Consider the following 20,716-nt stretch of genomic DNA (forward strand, 5'->3'; position numbering starts at 1 on the left):
TAGAAGGTAGCAGGCAAATTTTTACTGAAGGGATTTGTCCCTCTGATTTTTATAACGATAATGTTCTAAAACATTTGGTAAACCTGAAGAAGTTATGATTACTATTAATAAGCAAGCAAAGAAAAGCCACAACACTGGTGTTATTATTCCACCATGCAAGTCAAACTGAAAAACACATACAAAAAGAACTGCACTGACTTGAAGTCCTCAAATAAACCGGCTACCAAATTCTTACAGTTAAATGACTGCACTTTTAACATACTATTAGTAAATACTGCCCTCTAGCAATCACCGGCTGGAACAGCATGGTGCCATGCGTCTGTACTAACAAGCTGCTGTTAAAAGAGGTTTTCAACCCTTCACTACTAAACCCTGACACATAATGGGGTTGTGGGTTTTATTGACACTTAATTCTCCGTAGCTGGGAAGCACACCTAATGTTTAATCAAAGTAGCGTTTGAACTGCTGGGACAGCCTGAGAATAAGTCACATTAAAATAAGAGCCTGTAAAACCAATACTTCATTTTTTAGAGTGAGTCTGAGATCAGCAATGCCATAATTACCATTTTGCTTTGCTAGTAAAATACAAACTCTTTTATGCTTTTAAGTAAGGATTTGGACACTTCTTATATATGGAGAACACAGCAGTCCCCTAACATTAGTTCCCGTTTAAACAATAAATTCACACTTTTTTTAGTTACAATTGAAATCTCTTGTCCTTAGACTTGGTTTCATTCTCCATCTTTCCATTATCCCTAGCTGAAGCTTCCTGTCCAGTATGCTCTGCTATGACAAATTCTGCTCAGTACCTGAGCATGGAGATGCAGTTCATTGTTTTACAACAGGGTGAAGATGTTTACTTGCCCATAGTTAGAAGGGCATATTTTGAGAAGAGTGCATCTTCCATTAGACGTTCAAAGCTCTTAGAGATACTGGCTCAAATCTTGATGAAAGCCTTTCCCATGAGGATTTTGTTATGGCCTGTTATTACTGTCTGGATTGTTTCACTATTCAACTCTCCAGAAGATGAGAGCTTTACACATTTGTGTCTACAGAAGATTGAGATTTCAATTGTAAAGACAATAGTTTTAAAGGTATTTAGGCTCAGGGGATTTTGATTCTAAAGATATTTTAGATGGAATAGCAAGGTGAAAACGAGTGTTAATGTTTGTTGGTGGGGATGGTAGGGAGTATTAAAAGGCATACACAAGCTTCTTGCTCTGTGAAAAGCCTGTAAGAATAAAGTAGCTGTCCTGTATGATCCAAGTGCACGTTATGAACATCATAAGGCAGCTACAGTGAAGCTATGCACCTGGTTGCAGGATAATGAAATTGAATTATTTAAAATTGAAGGTTTGAGTTTTCAAAACATCAAAAATGCCAACATTCTTCACAAGTTCTTGTTTGTTATGCATGTATATAACACTTAAGTTTACCAAAAACCTCTAAGAAAATTCAAAAATCTCTAAGAAAGTTCACTCTCCACACCTTATAGAATTACAGAGCTGAGATCAACAACAAATACCTACAGTTTTAAAGATAACGAAGATAACAGAAGTAATCGTCATTCTTACAATCTTTTATAGAAGAATCCTCACCTGACCATCTGCCATTCAATGCAGTGTATTATTTTAAACTGGTAAACTGTCATGTCTTCACCATTATAAAAATAATTTATGGATGGATAACAAAAACACTATGCTATATAGCATGTATTTCACCCTACCTCCAGTGTTCAAGTATTTTTTATATTGGAGCCTTTCCTTCTCAAAGCTGAAGTCATACTTACAGGAATACAGGAACTACCACAATCAATGGCAACGTGGGCAAGTATTCTACCTCCAACAGTGAGTAGCTCATTTACTTCAGGGGAACGTGCTAAAAACCCTGCAACGGACAGTTGTAAGATAGCTTTTCTGCCATGCCAACTTGCTCTCTACACACTTTAGGCAGGCACTAGCTTAAATGACGACAGAAAGGATTCAGAAAAGGTATCATATATTTCTTTTCTTATTGAATCGTCCAGTAGGAATCCCAGATATTGAAGATCTGTTAAGTAATCCAATCTTTCTTTCCAAGCTTACTAAACTAAAAGACCATTTGACATAGCTACACAGAAAGACGGTCAAACAAAGAATGAAAAAATGATCCTCAGCTAAAAGAACGATCCTCAGCTAAAAGGAAACCTCTTCACCCCTTGTCACAGGACATCCCCCCGCCCCGCTTCCTGTCGCAACCCCATCCCTACACACACCCCCCCTTCCTCCTTCCTCCGCCGTGGTCATCTTCACCAAGTAGAGTGAGCCCAGGCCCTGGCCCGGCGCTGCCACTCAACGAACATACAAAACAAGTCGCCCATTAGGGGGGAGAGAACCCCCCTCCTTTTCCCCATAGACTCCCTCCCCCCCAGCACCAGAACTTCAAAGTCCTGCTTCCTTTCCTAAAAGCACTTTAAAGGAGAATTTGTATTTTTTATTTACATTTTATAATTTTGTACATGTTGTTAGGAGGTCCGCCATTTTTAAGAGATCTCCGATTGACCAAAAGGGGGGCTTTGAAGTGTATCTTTCTCGTTACCTGTCTCTGACTTTAGTTGTGGTGTGACCAGGCCCCAACCATTATCTCAAAAGAGAATAAAACAAAATTTTGTTAAAAAATTAAAAAAAAAGGGCAAGAAAAAAAAAATTACAATCTTAGTCTGAGCATTCCAGTAACTTTTTTGGTATATGTACTTCAGCTGTACCATAGATCGTGGTTTGTATGAAGTGGCAAGGCCAAAGATAAAAAGATTTTTTTCTTTTTCTCTCCTGTCTATGAAGTTGCTGTTTTTTTTTTTTTTCTTTTTTTTTTTCCGGCCTATTTGATGTATGTGTGAAACAACGTTGTCCAACAATAAACTGGAATTTTATTTTGCTGAGTTGTCCTAACTAGGCTGCCTCCCAACTGCTGTTTTTTGTTTTAATTTTCATTTGTTAAGAAAAATTTTTTTTGCTCTCTACGGCTTCCTGAGGAGGGGAAGTGGAGAGGGGGGTGCTGAGCTCTTCTCCCTGGGATCCAGTGACAGCATGCGTGGGAATGGTTCAAAGCTGCGCCAGGAGAGGTTCAGACTGGACATTAGGAAGCATTTCTTCACCGAGAGGGTGGTCAGAGACTGGAACAGGCTTCCTAGAGAGGTGGTTGATGCCCCAAAGCCTGTCAGTGTTTAAGAGGCATTTGGACAATGCCCTTAACAACATGCTTCGACTTGGTCAGCCCTGAATTGGTCAGGCAGTTGGACTAGATGATCACTGTAGATCCCTTCCAACTGAAACAGTCTATTCTATAAAACCCTGATCTTGCACCTTCATGTTCTGTTTTCAAAATACATACACACATACTTAGCTTCAAGCCTATGTGGTGCCTACACAATTAATCATGTATTTAATGATGATTGGGAACGCAAAGAGAATGCAGACTGAGTCCAACTTTTAACATTAGATTCTACCCTTCTATATGGACCTACACAAACAAAATTTGAAGAATGATCACTTTCCTCACAAGATAAAAATACCAGCAAGAAACATCTCCCCCAGATTCACCACTAGGTAATCGTGTAACAGAACAGACAGAGATAAAATATTTCAATTGCAGGATTTTTGATTCTCAGTTAGATGAAGCCCTATTACCGCCACCTCCTGCATATCACCAAAACCAAGCTAAGGTATCTATGACTGCAGCTCCAGCACAATGATATTAAGTAACTGCAGCCAGACTTTGTCACCTCTGTTAATGGCCAGCTGACAACTGTGCCTAGCTTCCATAATTTGCAGCTGAAAGCCCTTTAGAATAATTTATGGCTATTGTTACTCTTTTAGTAACGTAGCACATTTCCTTGTTTTTCTTCAGTTCAAAATGGTCTGCTGTTGATGTCAGAATTATTCAGTAAAATATAGAATGTGTTATAAAGCATTATATAGGGTGGAGGGGATTATAAACTTTGGGAGAGTGAGCAAAGAACTGTAAGATTCACCATATATATCCCTCTATTTACATGTAAATCACATAGCCACGGCAATGTACTTAATCCAGGCACCACATCAGCTAAAAATATTCACAACTATTCAAGCTTCAGCAGTGTTCAATATTCTGAGAGCTACGTGACCTGAAGCAAATGGGAAGGGTGCCAGGAAACACCATCTTTCCTGCAGTGGAGCCTGCGTTTCAATGATGAAAGATTAATCAGGGTTTACTTTGATAGGATTAGTACTCAAGCACAAAACTCTGGTTCAGATCTCATTACTACAGTGCATATCCTTCACCTTGATGGATCCTCTGCTGTCTTGTTACAGGTACAAAAATCACATCTCTCACTAATCTAAAAGGCAGAACAACAACTATTTATATAAAAAAAAAACCCCCACAACAAACCACAGATGATTTTGAAAGGACAACCTCTCTTCAGAGGTTAAGGTTAATTTTAGAACCAGCGTTTATATTCAATGTAAGTTGTTTTTTTTTTTTTAAATATACCTGTTTTGTAATTTTTACTGCATTACCTAATCATGTCTAAACTTTAACACTTAGAGACAAGGCTCACATTTGACTATGTGCTGTCCAATGACTAGCACAACACAATAACTAAAATATAACAAAACAGCTGATTTTAAACTATTCCATCTGACTTGCACCTTGGAAGTTTTCAGTAGAGCATTATAACTGTGTAAGCAGACACTAGGAGCTGCTGAAAGATCAGCTAACACCCAGGATGGGATGCTACAGAGCTCTCATGTAGGTTAGCAGCAGAAATGGGGACCTGTAAGCTGGTCAGGGAAATTACATCTCTACCTCTTCAGTGGGAACTAATATCCTGTACAAAATACAGAGGAATTGCTTTGGTCATCCACAGCCTTTAACAAGTAAGTTTCAAAGGCATTTACATAGTGATACTGCAAAATTGATTCTCCCTCAGGAACTTAAGCATTGCTGCTAGCCATGCCCTTTACCCCCCCAAATATTTAGGCTTTCTACAGATGAATGTTCTCCCTTCTCCCCACCTTCCTTTCATTTTCCTCCCACCCCCCCTCTTCAGATGTGGGTCATCAGCAATACATGTGGCCTTCTCAAACATCTCTGTTTATAATGCAATACACTTTCTCTTCTGCTCATTTTAATGCCACAGTATCTTTTACATTTGTATCATTCATAAACAATATTATTACATTAAAAACACCTCTACAAATGAAAGCATATATTAACTTTTCCATTACAATCTTTGTAAACAGTGATAATGAGTATCCGCCAGTCCCAAAGACACACAAATTCACCCAGGAATTGTGTACAACAAATGACTTTCAGAGGCTTGGCCTTGCTGCTTCAACTTAAAGCATTTCCTAATAAGCATAAGGCTTTTCTGATAAAATAAGCTTTATATTGCTTATAGAAGAAATGCATATAAATATCTTACTTATGAAATTTATATTTCTACATCAACATCTCCTGACTTCAGTTTCCTTCTTCCATTTTGACCTCTCAGTCATCATCTGTTCTTACAACCAACTTGTAATTACAAAATTTCTAAATGTCAAATACATCATGATATAGACCGTATCAATTAACAATGTTCTCTCTATAGTCTTGACTAAACCTACTTTTCAGAAACATCAGCCATAAACTTTGATAATGCTATAGTAGGGAGACAAACATTTTTATAGAGTATTATCTTGGCTTTCTGGACTACACATGCCTCTCTCAACAAAGGAGGAAAGCTTACTATTTACAATGATAGCTAAAAGTGGGGCTCTAAAAAAGGCCTTGTTTTACCTTTTCCAGCATACTCCTCCCTCTCTACTATATTTTGGCTGTGTTCTCAGTTTTCATTTTCCTCCATCTTACAGACTTCTTCCAAGGAAAGCATAAAACTTAGACACAAGTCATGCACTTGTCCAATGTTTCTGATAGACTCCAAGAAATGACTGCTAAGTGTTTTCCAATGTCTGATATATGCACAGATTAACCATCACTTGCACATATTTTTTGTATTACTTGCAGACTGACGTGTCTTTTGTGTTAAATGATGGCATTTAATTAGATTGCAGAAATTGTGCTATTAGTCATTTATGGCCACATTAATTTTTGTATATTAATCCACACTTTAAAAATGAAATTATATACATCTTTTAAGATGAATCTCTAAGTTATAATAACTGACTAGTAGTATCTTTTTTGTATTTACCATGCCAACAGAATGGGAAGGACTGACGTATGTAAAACAACAATCAAAACTTTACCATTTTATCAGCATACTCGGAAAGGTCCATTAATATGCAAGTTTCACTTACGTCAAACTGCTACTGAAACAGTCTGGAAAGGCATCTCATCCTAGTTGCCCTCATTTTCCAGTTCTTACTTCCTTTGAACAATACTTATAAGAACCCTTAGCACTTACATCTGGAATAAAACCGATTTCATTAAGGTGGTTACTCAGCTCTGGATCATGGAATGCAATCATCTGGGAAAACACCGTCAGGTATTCTGAAATGACAAGCAAATTCAAGATCATCGTCAAAAACACAAGCCACCACATGCTGCTAGCTCACAACAGAGCTGTAGAAAAGGAAGAACACTTCTTTTTTAATTCTTTTTTTTTAAACCTACAATGAACCAGCAAGTGAATACCACTACTTGTCACCATTATATTCAATGCAGAGGAAGAGAGGGTTCATTTCTCTTCCTTAGTACTTCTCAATTTGGATTTTCAACAATGGTGTACTTGGTTCATACTTAGGTTGTGAAGTATGTTCAACATGCAAAGTTAAAAACTTTTCAGTATGAGTATGAGCCACAAGATACTGATGGAAGCAAATTAGAACAAGACTGTTCCAAGGATTTTTAAGACCCAAACTTTTTTAGTGATACACAAAGTTTATCTCTTTAAATTATGTTCTGTGTGATTTTTTTTCTACAAAGTTAGATTTTGTAATCCAGAAGTTGAGGTTTTAAGGCAATGGAGCTTTAAGGTTACCATTTCCTTGATCAGTAACACCTTAATTTGTATTTTTTGGAACAGATTAAGGAGAAATACTTATTGTAAAAGATAAAATTTATTACATCTTCAGCATGGCACATTAGCCTGACAGGTACAATTTCATTAAGTTGTCTAAATAACACTTGCTTTTAATTGGAAGAGAAGCAGACAGCAGAACACAGACACTGACAGATTTCTCTCTCTCTGTTCTGCCCCTCTCCCAATTTTGTCCACACTGTCATATGCTTTGTTAGAAGGAAGATGAAGAGGCAATAACATTGCAATTTCGTAACAGATGGCAATTCTTTTTCCTCCATGCTCCCAAGAAGACAGTAATTAGGGACCAGACAGCTAGTTGAGGGGAGGAAGAGAGACAGAGTCAGATCAGATATCAGAACATGCTGACATCTCAATGCTCCACAGACTACTGTCCCCGAATATAAGCCCCCAAACAACAAGTCCACACAGCTCCACAACTTAGCCATCCAGAGTTGCCATTGCTTCCTTTAATGACTATTGTAAGGACTAGATGCCTACTACTCTCTCTCTTGGGGAGAGCAAATAACTCCCTATTATCCAGTTTGTCTTCATCCCTGAAGTGGCAAAATTAAATTCCCATTCCACTGCTAAGAAGGACAGAAGTGGTTCTGCTGGGATAATCCCATGCACAGACACCTTTATTTAAGAATAGAAGTGGGTCTAAACATTCAGTTGTTTACAGACTCCTACCTTACTTAAATCTTGATTAACTGTGCTCACATTAGCTCCTCTCAGGTTATGCCAGCAAGTTAAGAATGAACACTCTGTAAAATAATTCTATTTGGACTATAAATTTTAAAAGCTGATTCTGCCTCAGGAGGACTGATAAACAATGCTCCCACTTTAAGAACACCAGGGAAACAAGCCACAGTCCTACTGCAAATTATACTTGAAAGGATGCCCTATTCTCCAAGGCAAGTTGCAATAAAAATTAAGACCTCTTGAGCCTACTTCAGAATTTCACAGCTTTTGCTTCAAGCTGCAAAGACAAAGTGCCAGCACACTAAACCTCTTAGGAAGTTTCTGGGATCTTAAGAGTGCCAGCCTCTCCCCTTTAATGCTGCATTACGATGCTGCATCTCTATTATGCCACAGATGCCCTGGCAGCACTCAGCTGGGGAGTTAAGTGGGTAAAGAGACCCATGCTGAGTTTTGTGTCACCAAGGCCAGACTGCTTTGGAGCTGCTCACGTATCTCACATTTTCTCAGTTTCAAGCCAAAGTTATTCTTATTCACCTGCCTACAAGTTACAGAGATAACTGAATACATGCCTTAAATTCATACCATACTACATGATAATAATTTAAGAAAAGTACACCTCTAAGGTGCATCTCACATCAGTTTTATTTCATGAAACAGCCAGTAATCACAAGTCAGGTATAGCACACCAGTAATCCTACACATTGAGCCATATGCTGATGAAAACAATTTCACAATTAGCTTCCCTAAAACACATTTATTTTAAAAATGAAGATTCGTGCCCATGATGCTTCTCTACAGATATACTACAGGTAGATAAATACCATCTTTATTTGACTAGCCACTCTCATGAAATATAATTACTGTGTGGGATTACACGGTTAATTAAGGGTCTATTGAAAACACACAAATCTTCACAAAAACATAATGAAAAGCCCATTCTATTGGTTGGAATTTTATTATATGAATTTTTGTTTTACATAATTGGGCATTCCATACCCAAATCCCTTTAACTGCTCTTGCTTCCTATTTCATGTAAGGAAATACATCTGATAAGCTTAGAAAAAACACCTGTCTTCAGTGTATAGTACAAGCTCAGAAATGAGGTATGTTGAACTCTGCAGTTCGAAAGATTCTTCCTGTCCACCCCTACATGGAAGACACAAAGAAGCTAAGAAGCTAAAATTGTAGTAGGCAGTTAAATGACACATTCTTAACACTTTCTTCCAACCCAATAAGGCAGTGCCATTACATAGAATTTTCCTTTAACGCTCTGTTTACACATTGGTGTTTGACATACAACCCTAGAAAGGATTAAGTCAGAATACTGAAAGAATCCTAAAAGGTCCCGTCTCCCCGAGTCCTTGATGATGCCAGATGTTGCACAGGAATGCCTACACTATTTTGATTCACAGAATTCTACTGACCTACATTTCTAACTTTGGCTGATATACATTTTTGTAAAGCCCCTTAGGAACAACATCAGGGAACTCTAGAGAGCAAAAGTATTATTTTGTGGAAGAGTATACCCCCTTGAGAAAAGCCTTTACCAAGCTATTAATCTTGAAGTCTAAAGCAGTTGTCTCCACAGGAGCATCTGGTATAATATACTTACCCTTTTCATCTTTAGACCTTTACTGCCCCTTTTTTCCCAGCAAGCACTCTTTACAGACAAAAGGATGCAAACAAGTTCTCTTGAATAGTTTTTCCAAACTATTATCTTACATATTCAGTTCCTAACACCTCCTACCCATTGTCTTTCATATGTAAACTCCCCTAACCACTGTGTTCTCTCCTTATGTTAGCTCTCTCCCTATTATCCAATTTGTAACTGCTTTTATGTCTAATTATTTTTTGTTGATCAGTTCTTAATTTCCTTTCTTTTTTTGAAGACAAAAAATGACAAACACTGTTTCTAAGTTGAGGAGTTTCACTAGTTATATACAAAAGAATTTCTTTAAAAGAAATACAAGGACAGCAAGCCATGCTGAAACCCAGTATTCAATAAACAGTCATAACCGCTTGCAATTAAAAACATTCATCACCATCTGATTTTTTAACCTACTGATGGCTTTTCAAACAGCTTATTTTAGTTTTTAAAAACTGTCTGCAAGACAAATTATCTTTCCAACACAGACTGTGCCAAGGTGGCTTTCTAGGTCTAGACAATTCCTTCTTCGTGTTTCCATGAAACTTACAATTAATTTTCAAGTAGAACGGACATTTACCTCCTAGCTATTGCTTTAATTTCTCTGAGTTACCTATATAGATGTTGAAGACTGAACTATGGAACATTATTCCTCAGGGTTCTCCAACTCCTGTCCTGTATTGAATGATATTATCTTCTGTTCAGTAAGAAACTCCCCTCAAACCCGTAACCCTCTGAATACCCTAACTTCCATTTTCTGAGGCGTCCCTAGTTTGTACTGTTCCTCTTCATTTTCCCTCATTGTTAAAATAGCTCCTGTAACAGTATGATTTTGATCACCTGAAGGGTATGTCTTTACAATCTAACATTGGAAAGACTACTTCCTCATTTTACAACTTTGCATGACCAACTGACTCTTACCTTGGATATTACACAGAAAATTTCTGGGTTTTTTTTTGTGTGCGGTTGGGTTTTTTCTCCTGCCTGAATCTTTATCCTCTTATTTTGTACCTATTTTTCTTGCACAGCTGTTGTTCTTATTTATCTAAAATAAAGCTTTTGAAAGAAATAGGTGGGTATTTCTACAGTGTGATTCTAATTGTATTCCAATTTTACAACCTCTTGTAAAAGTGTATTTATATATCCAGAAATAATTCTACTTCTCTTAGAACTAAGAAAAAATAGAGGAACTAACTTACCTTGAATAACATGAGAATTATCCTTCAGAAAAAAGTTATACAAATACTTAGGGATAAAAGCAGACATGCAGGCATATGCCAGAGCTGAAAGAAATTAGAAAAATGGATGCAACTACAGAGGTAGAAACATAAGTACACCTAAACCAGTTCATTATTAAGCAGATAATAAGCATAAATAGTTAAATCAATCTATACACAAAAATGATTGTAAAACACATAAAAAGGGCACATTCCTCATTAAAGAATTTTAGAAGCTCCTACAAAAGTCTCCCTCTGTCACTGAGTAATTAATAAAAAGCTGGCTGGACCTGATCTGCTCTCAGTTTATTTCCGTACTTCTCAGTGACAAAGTAATGAGATGATATTTGGAAAGCCATGATGATGTTTGTATCAAAAGTGAAGGTCCTTGGATGAGTAAAATTTTAGAAGACAGTTTCAGACAACTGTATTGTTGCAGTCTTCTGCAACACCCACTTACACCCACTTTATGCCCCATTAGACTTGCACCTCATCTCTTACTTCAGCTCAGAGACTAAAGACGATAGAATTCAGAAGAAAAAACACAGAGTGGAATATAATTAAAAATACTGTCAAAAAGATGGACAAAAACATCTTAAATTTCTCAACAGCTCCTTACATACATACCAAATAGACATTAGAAGTTAAAAAACTTAAGTGTTTATCCCCTTGATTAATTCCTGGGAACTTGGCTGAGAGACAATCTATTGTAATACAATTCTTGGCCATGGTGCTAGACCACAGATATAAAAAAGAAATATGGGTTTGTCGCAAATTGTCCAAAGACAATAAATACCACTTTGGAAGTTTCTAAGCAAAACATCAGATTTATAGCAAATATGACATAGGATCATGTTATAAATGAATTCTATGTTACCAATTTTTAGCACTGAAACCACTTTTTAAATATCTCAGCCAAATGTGTACAATTAAGTTCGTAAACCAGAACACAAAATTTTACATAATTCACTACTATTATATTTTGCTTCAATGGGAAGGAAACCAGGTTCTACAATCAAACTGTATAGGAACATGTCCAAGAGCAAGAAAAATCTGTTGAAGTATTTAAATTAATATGCACAGTAGGCATAACAGGAGTCGTCCTAAGAAACTAGTTTTCACACACACAGACCTTATATTAAGAAAGCCCGCTGCAAGAGAACAGAAGATTGGACTAGAACCTATTCTGAACAAATCACATTCTAAGAAGATAAAGGCCACATATTCAAAGCTGGTCTGATAAGCTTTTAGGCATTTAAAACCATCATCAGCTTTTCTGAATAAAGCTAGTCTGACAGGTTAACAGTTAGGTTAACAAATAATGCATTCACATTAAAGAAGGCTGAACTACAGCTTCACTGAAAAAGACGAGTACTAGAGAAGCATTTCTTGCTTTTAAATAATCAAGGTTATTTGTGCTTTTTATTATATTTTCATTATTGTACTCGGCAACAAACAGAGTTTGAACCCCTGCTTGAAGAGCAGTACACCACATACACTTTCCAAAACCCCACCATTTCTTTTGACCTGTGGCAACAAGAGCTTTAAAATCCCTCTGTAGCTACAGAAAGTTTCCATCTATAAGCGGTGCACACATATCTGTCTACAACTACAGATGACAGACTGTGGTTCCCCTTCACCCCCAGCAGAAAAAGGTACTCACCTTCATTGTTAAAATTCAAGTACAAAAATGGTGCACAAAGAGAGTCAAGACCTAAAGAGAGAAGAGCCATGAAGAAATGGCACAAAGAGCTCATTTATTGTAATGCACAAGATAAAGTCATTAATTTATTATGAAAATTTGCATACTTGATACTGATTACAATTCTGCAGTGTTAGGCTTCACATGTAATGCTGAGAACAACTGTGAAATCAATGCATGAAAACAGAGAGGATTTCAAATTGTTGAACTATAACGCTGAATTGATTATTCTGCCAAGGCTTTCAAGAAATGCAATTTACCATCCCAAGAACTCACTCAGTAACTTCTGCAGTTTTACCTTGGAACTGAACAGTAAGCAACAGATTTTTTTTGTTTGTTTTAAAAATAAAGTGACTGAAAATTAAGGAGAGTAAATATATACAAAAAAGTGGGGCAATTTTGCATTACAAATTAAATATAAATTATTAGGATCTAAATTTGCAATAACCCACAGATTCATTCAAAAGAAACAGAAAGGAAAGCACTGGAAAAAAGCTTACATTGTGGGCAGGGAAGAGGGGGAAGTATTTTTACATCAGCCATAGCTTTCCAGTTAATTATCTAACCTTGCCAACTAGGCAAACTCACCTTGCCAGTACACCAAATCAGGATGGGAAACAACCCAGGCCTTCAATACACGTCTAAACTTTGCATGACCCTCTGGTGATGACAGTAATTCATCATACTGATGGCAACGAGGAATATCAACTTCAATCTGCACCACAGCCAAGCATATAAGATAAAGATAAATCAGGATAAGTGCGGTAGTCCTACAGCAACCTTGCAACACTAGAGGTGGAGGTCCCCCAAAGAATGTAGGTCAGACCACCATCATAAACACAATCTGCTTCCTCCATCACTCTCAAAATCAAAACTGAAAATGGACAGAGGACTCTAACAGCCCTGTCAAAGATTAAAAATAGAGATTTTTTCTTTTTCCAGATTAATATTTTTAAAAGGGTTCTAACCCTTGAAAAAGGCAGAAAGCAGATTACAGTTATATTTTTTTTCTGACCCAACTTTTGGACTCATTTCAGGTGCTAATATCACTTTGCCTTAAAGGATAATTAAATCAATTTTCAGAACATTGTACCCAATTTGATGGAAAATATTTTTTCACTCAGCTGAAAGGAACAGCTGTTGCTTGTGATGTCTTTTTATGTCTGGCAAGACTTCTTGGAGAACCAAATTGCTCAAGAAACCATTTCTGTGAAGCACAGCTCACCTTACAGGATCTCAGGGTACTCAGCATTATCTGGTACAAGGTCCAACAGGCACAACAAACATTTGATAAAAACAGGATTTTAACAATACATCAGTGATATTGTTTACTACACTTTGCTGCTGCTACAAAAACAGTGATTCTGAAGTAAAAGAGGATTTCACTTCCCACGTTATAACATAATTTGAGTTAAACTACTTGTTCCTATCGGTTTTGCAAGATTCTTGCTACAGCATGAATAAGGTTAGAGGACAGGGGGAACCCTTTTCAGTACCATCAGCCACATCTGCTGTTATAGGCAAATGCCTGCGACCGGTGGAAAAGTTCTTTGCATTACTTCAAGTGACAATATTTGATAACACTGGAAGTCTTACTTGTCTGTCTGTGGGAATCGGTGTGTCTTTATCAATGGCATCATATTTTGCTTGTATGGCACCCTAAATGTGGAAGAAGAACACTTGAATTTAGAAAGCCCTTACTAGCATAAATGCATGTTACAATGTACACGCTGATATACAGAAATTGACTGTTTTTGTTAGGTGCTTTAGTTAGCAACTTTTTTTTCCTGAAAAAATTTCCCAAAGTACAGAAAATTCTGACAGCTGAATTTTAACAAAGCCATCTTTATTCTGTTATAGTTCAGGATATATAGATCTTTCTGTGACCTCCTCAGTACGATCTTCAGTGATTTTCAGTTGTTTATGCAGAAAGCTATGTACTTGATAGAGTTTTCCATTTTCAAGTTAAGAGATGCTCTCAATTTACATTCAGTGCTTACCTCAGCCACTGGCAAGTGGCTTTCAGCATCTCTGCAAAGGCACTGAATCCAGCTGCCTGCTAATTAATATCAATATTACCAATATACACTACTCTTTAAGTAGCCTGTCCTTACAAGAATCCCAAGACAGGCATGCTAACAAGTCCATCTTAATGTTGCAGGACAGGGAAACACTACCCGTATTGTACAGATGGCAAGCTGATGAAGCATGAGAACTGACTCATCTCCCAAGACCCAGGCTACAACCCTGACCAGCCCTTGTTCTCTACCTTTACAGCTTTTTTTTGGTCACATATTTGGTCACTCAGCAGATCACATCCTAAGCTAAATATCCTAAATAACCTGGGATGTGTTATCTATTAGAACCTCTTTGCTGCACTACTGCAGATTGCAAACAGGGTAGATGCAAAAGCTGAGTAGTCAAGCAATCTCTGTGAGGAGTCCTCATTTCTGGGACATCCCTTTCTAGTCCTTTGTCCAAAAGGGTTACATTTAATTTATTTATTCTCCAGTCTCTGGAGGAAGTGCATTGATTGGTAGGTGAGAAGAATACATTTGATATGTTTCATCCTGTTTTGCCCATCTATTGCTGACCGGAGCAGAAGGATTCTAACTGCATTTGTCAAAAATATTAAAAATCAAAACAAAAAAACCTGTTAACTACCAATTGTATTTAAACAATCTAGCAAAATTTGACTGTATGGATAGTATTTTTCCATCCCATAATCAAAATTAAAGGCAGTCAAGTTTACGTACATTCTCTGAAATCAAATAGTATTAGAGAAAAGAAGCAAGTTTGTCTGAACATTGTCTTTGTTCACACAATTTCATGACATTTTGTTTGCAATTCCAGTAATTCTACCTGCCATATCTTCAAATCCATTCCAGCTTCCCTGTCAACCCCATTCCTATCCCATTTCCTCCCCAGTCAGTACTGGAACTTCTGCAAATGCCCTCCCATTAGCCTTACCTCAACACCCAACAGGGCAGCCCAGGTTATGCCTCTCAGAAGAGGAGGGATGTCAACTCTGGCTTCTTTCCAAATTTGGTTTTTCTTATATGGGTAGGCCTTCAAAGAGAAGAGATTAACAGCAAAAAATGTTACCACTAATGGAAACAATTCAAATCCCAAGCCTGGGACGGTCTTTCTCCCAAAGGAAAGACCTGTCAGCCTCAATGCAAGTTTTACCACAAGTAAGTTTCATTCCTAACTGGAAGGCCTAGATGGAGGACTACTGTTTGATGTTAAAATACCCACTCCTTCTCAAAAATGTATTCATGTGCTTTGGTATATACTGGATATATATATTTACTAATCCAAATTTTTATTAAAAGTTTTTTCCTCGTTATATGTTTCTTTTCATACTATGTATCCAACTTTATTTTATTAAACATTTCTAGTTTATACCTTCTTAAGTGCTGCACTTGATCATGCGCATCAGCTCTCTCATTCTTAAGCAAGAATCCGACTCTCTGCATATATGTAAATTAGGGACTGGTATTTTCTCCCCTCAGTATAAAATCCATATTTCTAACATGGCACTGTCAGTAGAGACTGATACTGTTTTCAAGTACCTTACTGCTTGGAAATGCAGAAATGTTACAGGCATATTTATACCTATAATGGCTTAGTCTGTTATGAGATAAAGGATGCAGAAGTATTTTCTCCAGTAAATAACAGGTATTAGTAGCAGCTCTATTTTCACGTGCATGCTTTAAAATCTACTTTTATATTAATCATTACTGAAAAGACCTATTTCTCATATTTTTATTTTCAATCTTCTTATACTTCTGTAGGGTTTTCTTCCCCCTTTCCCACTGTGGTCTCTTGTATCTCTGCTTCCTTTTTCAATTGCTTGGTCCTTTACAAATCTTCTAATTAACAGACCAAATCCAATTATCCAGCATCAGAAAGATTCCATACCTTCAACAGCCTGTCAAACAGGACAATTCTATTTAGCTGGTACTCTGTGTCCCTCTCCCGGATGATCAGAGGAAGACTAGCAGCTGCAGACAGCTCATTACTACTATTTGAATGAGGTAAAGTTGACTGGCTGGAAAAAGAGTTAGGATAGCAGTAGTGAAGAGCAAAAAATACAAATAATTGTGAAAAAAATTAATATCCTGTGATGCATTTCTGAGTCAGAAACAAGTACAAATGGGTAATTTTGAATATTCAGCACAGTTGATTTCCAGAACAGAGAGACAGGCTCGGATCCTCAGTTTGGTATCAGGGCCTTAAGTCCCCCAGTGTAGAGTGCTTATCAGCTCTCATTGACTTTAAGTGCCAAACAAGGATATGTTAGATTTGCTTTTGGAAGACAGTTGTGTCTAGCTGTGCAGTGTGCCACTCAAATAAACCAGTAACTCAAAATTCAGTCCCTTATGTATGTACAAACTTACACACACACTTACTCATCTTCAAGCAATGGATAAAATGCTTCCCCACCAACATCTTTCAGTCTCTGAAATGAAGAATAAAAATAATTAATTATCAGAATGCTGCTCAGAATTCAAGTGGAAATATTTAATGGAATACGAAAACTATTAATTAGCAATTAATTTGCCAAATTTAGTAGCTTGCCTTGAGATCTAAGCATTAGCTCAGTCCTCCATCAGCAAAGAAACATACAGCCTTTAAGGCTAAAAACTTCTGCTAATACAGGCTTTTTGAGTTGATGGACGTTCTTCTGCCTGAAGATAACACTCATCTCATTCACAAACCCGTTTCCACACAAAAAATAGCTTCTATGAGCCATGGATTAATAGATCAATAGTATTACATAGTTGTTCTTCTTTTCCTCATTTTTCTACATGGACTTCCTATCCAAGTAGCTGCAAAACAACTGCACAACTTGGTTTTATGTTTTTAATCAGTTCAAGAGCTATGCAAATTTGAGCTCCTTTTAGGAGCAGCATCTGAAAGCTGCACAGAAATACAGACGCTCTCTGGAAAGGTGACAGACAAGCATGCCTGGACTTTTGCCTGAAGTTTTCAGACATCTTTGGTGCATCGTGATTAATGTTTAATACCATCCTCCCTGCAGTGCTCTGTTTTTCAATTCAATCCCTAACTTAAAGGCATACGGCACACAGCCTGTTCCTCCTGGGATTGACAGAACAGTTCATTCTCAATTCATTCAATACTGATCCTCTTTTGATTATAAGCATCATGCTCGGCTCTATGAAAGGTTTTTGAAGAATTGCATAAGTTCAAAAATTTATTTCAACTAACACTGCAAGGTTCAGGCTTGTATCTTCCCCAAAATGAAACTTCAGTATATACTTATTTGCTGCTATATTTATAGAAGTAGGCAGCAATATCCAAAATTACAGATTAAAAAGTTTTTAAAAAAGCCTTAAAAACTGCCCTTTTGTAGGAACAACAGTAGGAGCTGCAGTGCATATTACCTTTAAAATAGCTGTTGCATATTCTTAACCTCCTCCCACGCCCCCCAAGTCCCACCAAACAAGCAAACAAAATAACCCAGTTCTTTGGTCTGTTTTCATGCATTTGTGTGAAGTAATGCAAAGTTCTATTGAAGAAATATGTTTACACAGTATTTGCCACATTGCCCCCAAAATTAAGGTAACGGTGGCAGAGATCAAGACTTCAGGAGTCACCTTCCTTTCTGTATTAACCCCTGTAATCATACGAAAAGGTTTTTTATAAAGACCGTGACAGAATTGCATTTGCTACTATAAAAAGCAAGCTGCAAACAGTGCAGCATAGATTTCTAATTCTACAGCAATAAAGCTCTACATGTGCAAAGACATGTGAACAATTAAAACATTTCAGTGACATATGCAGTAAATCTTGTAACTGATCATTACATCAGGCAAAATTATGAGTTATCATATGTTGATTTTTCCACTGAAGATGGAAGAAAACTGCATTACTGCATTTGAACTAGTTGTTTAATAGCTATGTATTCCAAAGATTACTAATTATCTACTGGAAATTTGGTATCCAACTTTAAGTATAAAGCCTTTAAGGAACTGCAACTGAATTGAGTTGATCTTTCTTTTGAATATTGTGAGCCACCTGCAGACAGGAATTAAACACTGCAGGAAGACATTCCAATTAGTTTAGCAGTTGTGGAGAGTATCAGATACTACGAAACTGTTTGGGCTACACCAGAACAAAGCAGGTAAGAAAAACAAGACAAGGGAGGGACACAGAAAGGGGATGGAAGGACAGAAGATAAATCAAATTTAGTAAGCTTTTGCAGACAAAGCAATTTAATAGCATAAATCAGAACCTGACTCAGACACCAAAAAGTGTTCTCTTGGAATCAATAACACTGTCATTTGTAGGAACAGCAGTAGGAGCTGCTGTTCCATATTCCCTTTAAACAAATGTTTCTGCAGTGAAGACATAAGAACAAGTGCACAATATTCTTCTTACGTTTCGGAGCTGGCACAGAGACAAAGTCACAGTTGTGTCATCTAGGAGGGAACTTCTATCTCGTCCTTGCCCAAAGCTCTCACCATCTTCTAATAAAAAGCTTCAAAAGAGAGGAAAAAAAAAATCAGGTCATTTTATAACATAAGACTTGAGTTAGGAAAAAAACAGAAAATTCTTACATCAATCCGTTTCCTCTTTAAAACAAAATACTAGCTCTTAGAAGTATAATGTATTGACTCTGCATGGCATGAAACCTGTTATCAAGGGAATGTACAACCACCTTAAATTATTCAAACGGTTTTTGCTGTAAGAAGGTACATTTCAGGTTTTCTGTAACTTTGGTTTGCACACAAAGGAAAAGTAATGAGATATGGGATTAATATTCCCTTTTATTCTTTGACCTGGCACAGACCAGGACTGCCATTTATTATGAAAAGCAAAAATAAAACATTATTGTCATATGAAAGCCATTTCCTACCATGACAAAGAACAAGCAAAAGTCTGACCCAGACCTTTTTTCTGTTGCAGTCCATCTAAGGATACAAATGCATCCAAGAAAGAGGACACACAAATTGTCTATTTGGTGATATTTTTAAAGCAGACAACAAGCAATTGATTTCCAGAAATTAAGCTAACATTCTCGGTATCACTTAGAAGATGGAGTTAGATTGCACTTCTGAAATTAACATCTCATCTTTAAGGTAGATACTATGACGAAAAATGTTTTCCCCTCACAATTCAAAAGCACATGCATTCACCTATGGGTACAGAAATAGGCAATCCCTCAAAATCTCATACTAATTTTGGCACCAAATTATCACTTAAAATCTAGCTCCACCTTTTTTTTTTTCAAGATATTGCATTTTGGCTGTACACTGACTTCATGTGTTTTTAAAACCCAGAACCAGCAAATTGGTCTACATGGACACATAATTATGCTTATTAAGATCAGATTCTAGGATTAAAACATGAATATACTACATAAAATTGCAATGTGTGCAGCAGTAAGATAAAAGTAGTAATGACTAAAATGCTGTTACAGAATAAGTCACAAAACTAAACATTTTAAAAAAAGTAATCAGCTGATCTGCTGAATAATTGGGTTGACCATTCAGCACTGCTGCTCTGAGAAAGGGAATTTAGAATGTGAGAATTTGCTACAGAATGTATTAAATTAAATTACAATTACAAATATGCTGTTGAAGCACAGTGAGACATTTTTACTAAAACTTAAGGCTATTGGAAAATGTGCTAAATTTAGGGACTTCCAGTTCAGTATTTTGCACTTCACCTACATTTCTTCGAATTTCAGAAAGCAACGTGAAGTGCAGGTAGACAACACATATAAGGCATTCAAATAATGCCTTAAATTGGGTAAGAGGGGAAGAGACATGATCTCCTGTTGTTCAAGAACGCGATTTTCAATATTTTTCCACACGTACAGGTCTTGAAACTAAAAACCAAAATGTTCTATCAGAATCACTGGCCTTCTCCATCCATCCTCCTTTCCCTTAAAGTGCTTCTCCTTCCTTACTTGGGAAGTGTGCAGACAGGTGGCTTTGATCGAATGATTTCTTTGTTGACAAGTTCTTTCTCCAAGTCTCCTCCAGCCAAACACCAGAGATAATAAACCTCTTCAATTGATCGTTCTGCTAGGTAATCACTATCTTCATCTATTAGGAGAAACCACATAAAAATTAGTTACAGCTTTTTAGGCAGCTTGTATTCCCTCCTACCACTCTAAACACATACTGTTGGGAAAAAAAAAAAATTATTATGCTTGAAAGGTCCTAGACCTTAATGTGAAGTTAGAGGAAAAGTCATCTTCCCTTTGCAAGTGCCCTTTAGGAAGATTTAAGGAAAGAGCAGATGGGCAGAAGTCAGAAAAAAGCAAATATTTCTGCAGTTTGCCTTGGTGCCAGAAAATAGAACCAATCAGATAAATATATTGAAGTGTGGACTTTGCTTTCTGTGTGCCTTTTAAAAAAACCCGAAACACT

The 20,716-nt window shown here is 37.0% G+C and overlaps 1 protein-coding gene across 12 annotated transcripts in view; it reads right to left on the minus strand.

The window, feature by feature from the left end:
* Positions 1-20,716, minus strand: part of TBCK (TBC1 domain containing kinase) — a 129,879-nt gene that overhangs the window by 68,614 nt on the left and 40,549 nt on the right. For all 12 annotated transcript variants that reach the window (XM_075149708.1, XM_075149703.1, XM_075149706.1 and 9 more), the window contains 10 exons: positions 20,251-20,389; positions 18,717-18,816; positions 16,724-16,773; positions 16,233-16,362; positions 15,279-15,377; positions 13,905-13,967; positions 12,897-13,023; positions 12,270-12,320; positions 10,589-10,672; positions 6,425-6,510 (listed from right to left, as the gene is read on the minus strand). In XM_075149708.1, the coding sequence (XP_075005809.1) occupies positions 6,425-6,510; positions 10,589-10,672; positions 12,270-12,320; positions 12,897-13,023; positions 13,905-13,967; positions 15,279-15,377; positions 16,233-16,362; positions 16,724-16,773; positions 18,717-18,816; positions 20,251-20,389 (929 nt within the window). The remainder of the gene's footprint in view (positions 1-6,424; positions 6,511-10,588; positions 10,673-12,269; positions 12,321-12,896; positions 13,024-13,904; positions 13,968-15,278; positions 15,378-16,232; positions 16,363-16,723; positions 16,774-18,716; positions 18,817-20,250; positions 20,390-20,716) is intronic.

The sequence above is a fragment of the Calonectris borealis genome, chromosome 4 (genome assembly GCF_964195595.1).
Source record: "Calonectris borealis chromosome 4, bCalBor7.hap1.2, whole genome shotgun sequence".
In the NCBI taxonomy this organism is placed as follows: Eukaryota; Metazoa; Chordata; class Aves; order Procellariiformes; family Procellariidae; genus Calonectris; species Calonectris borealis.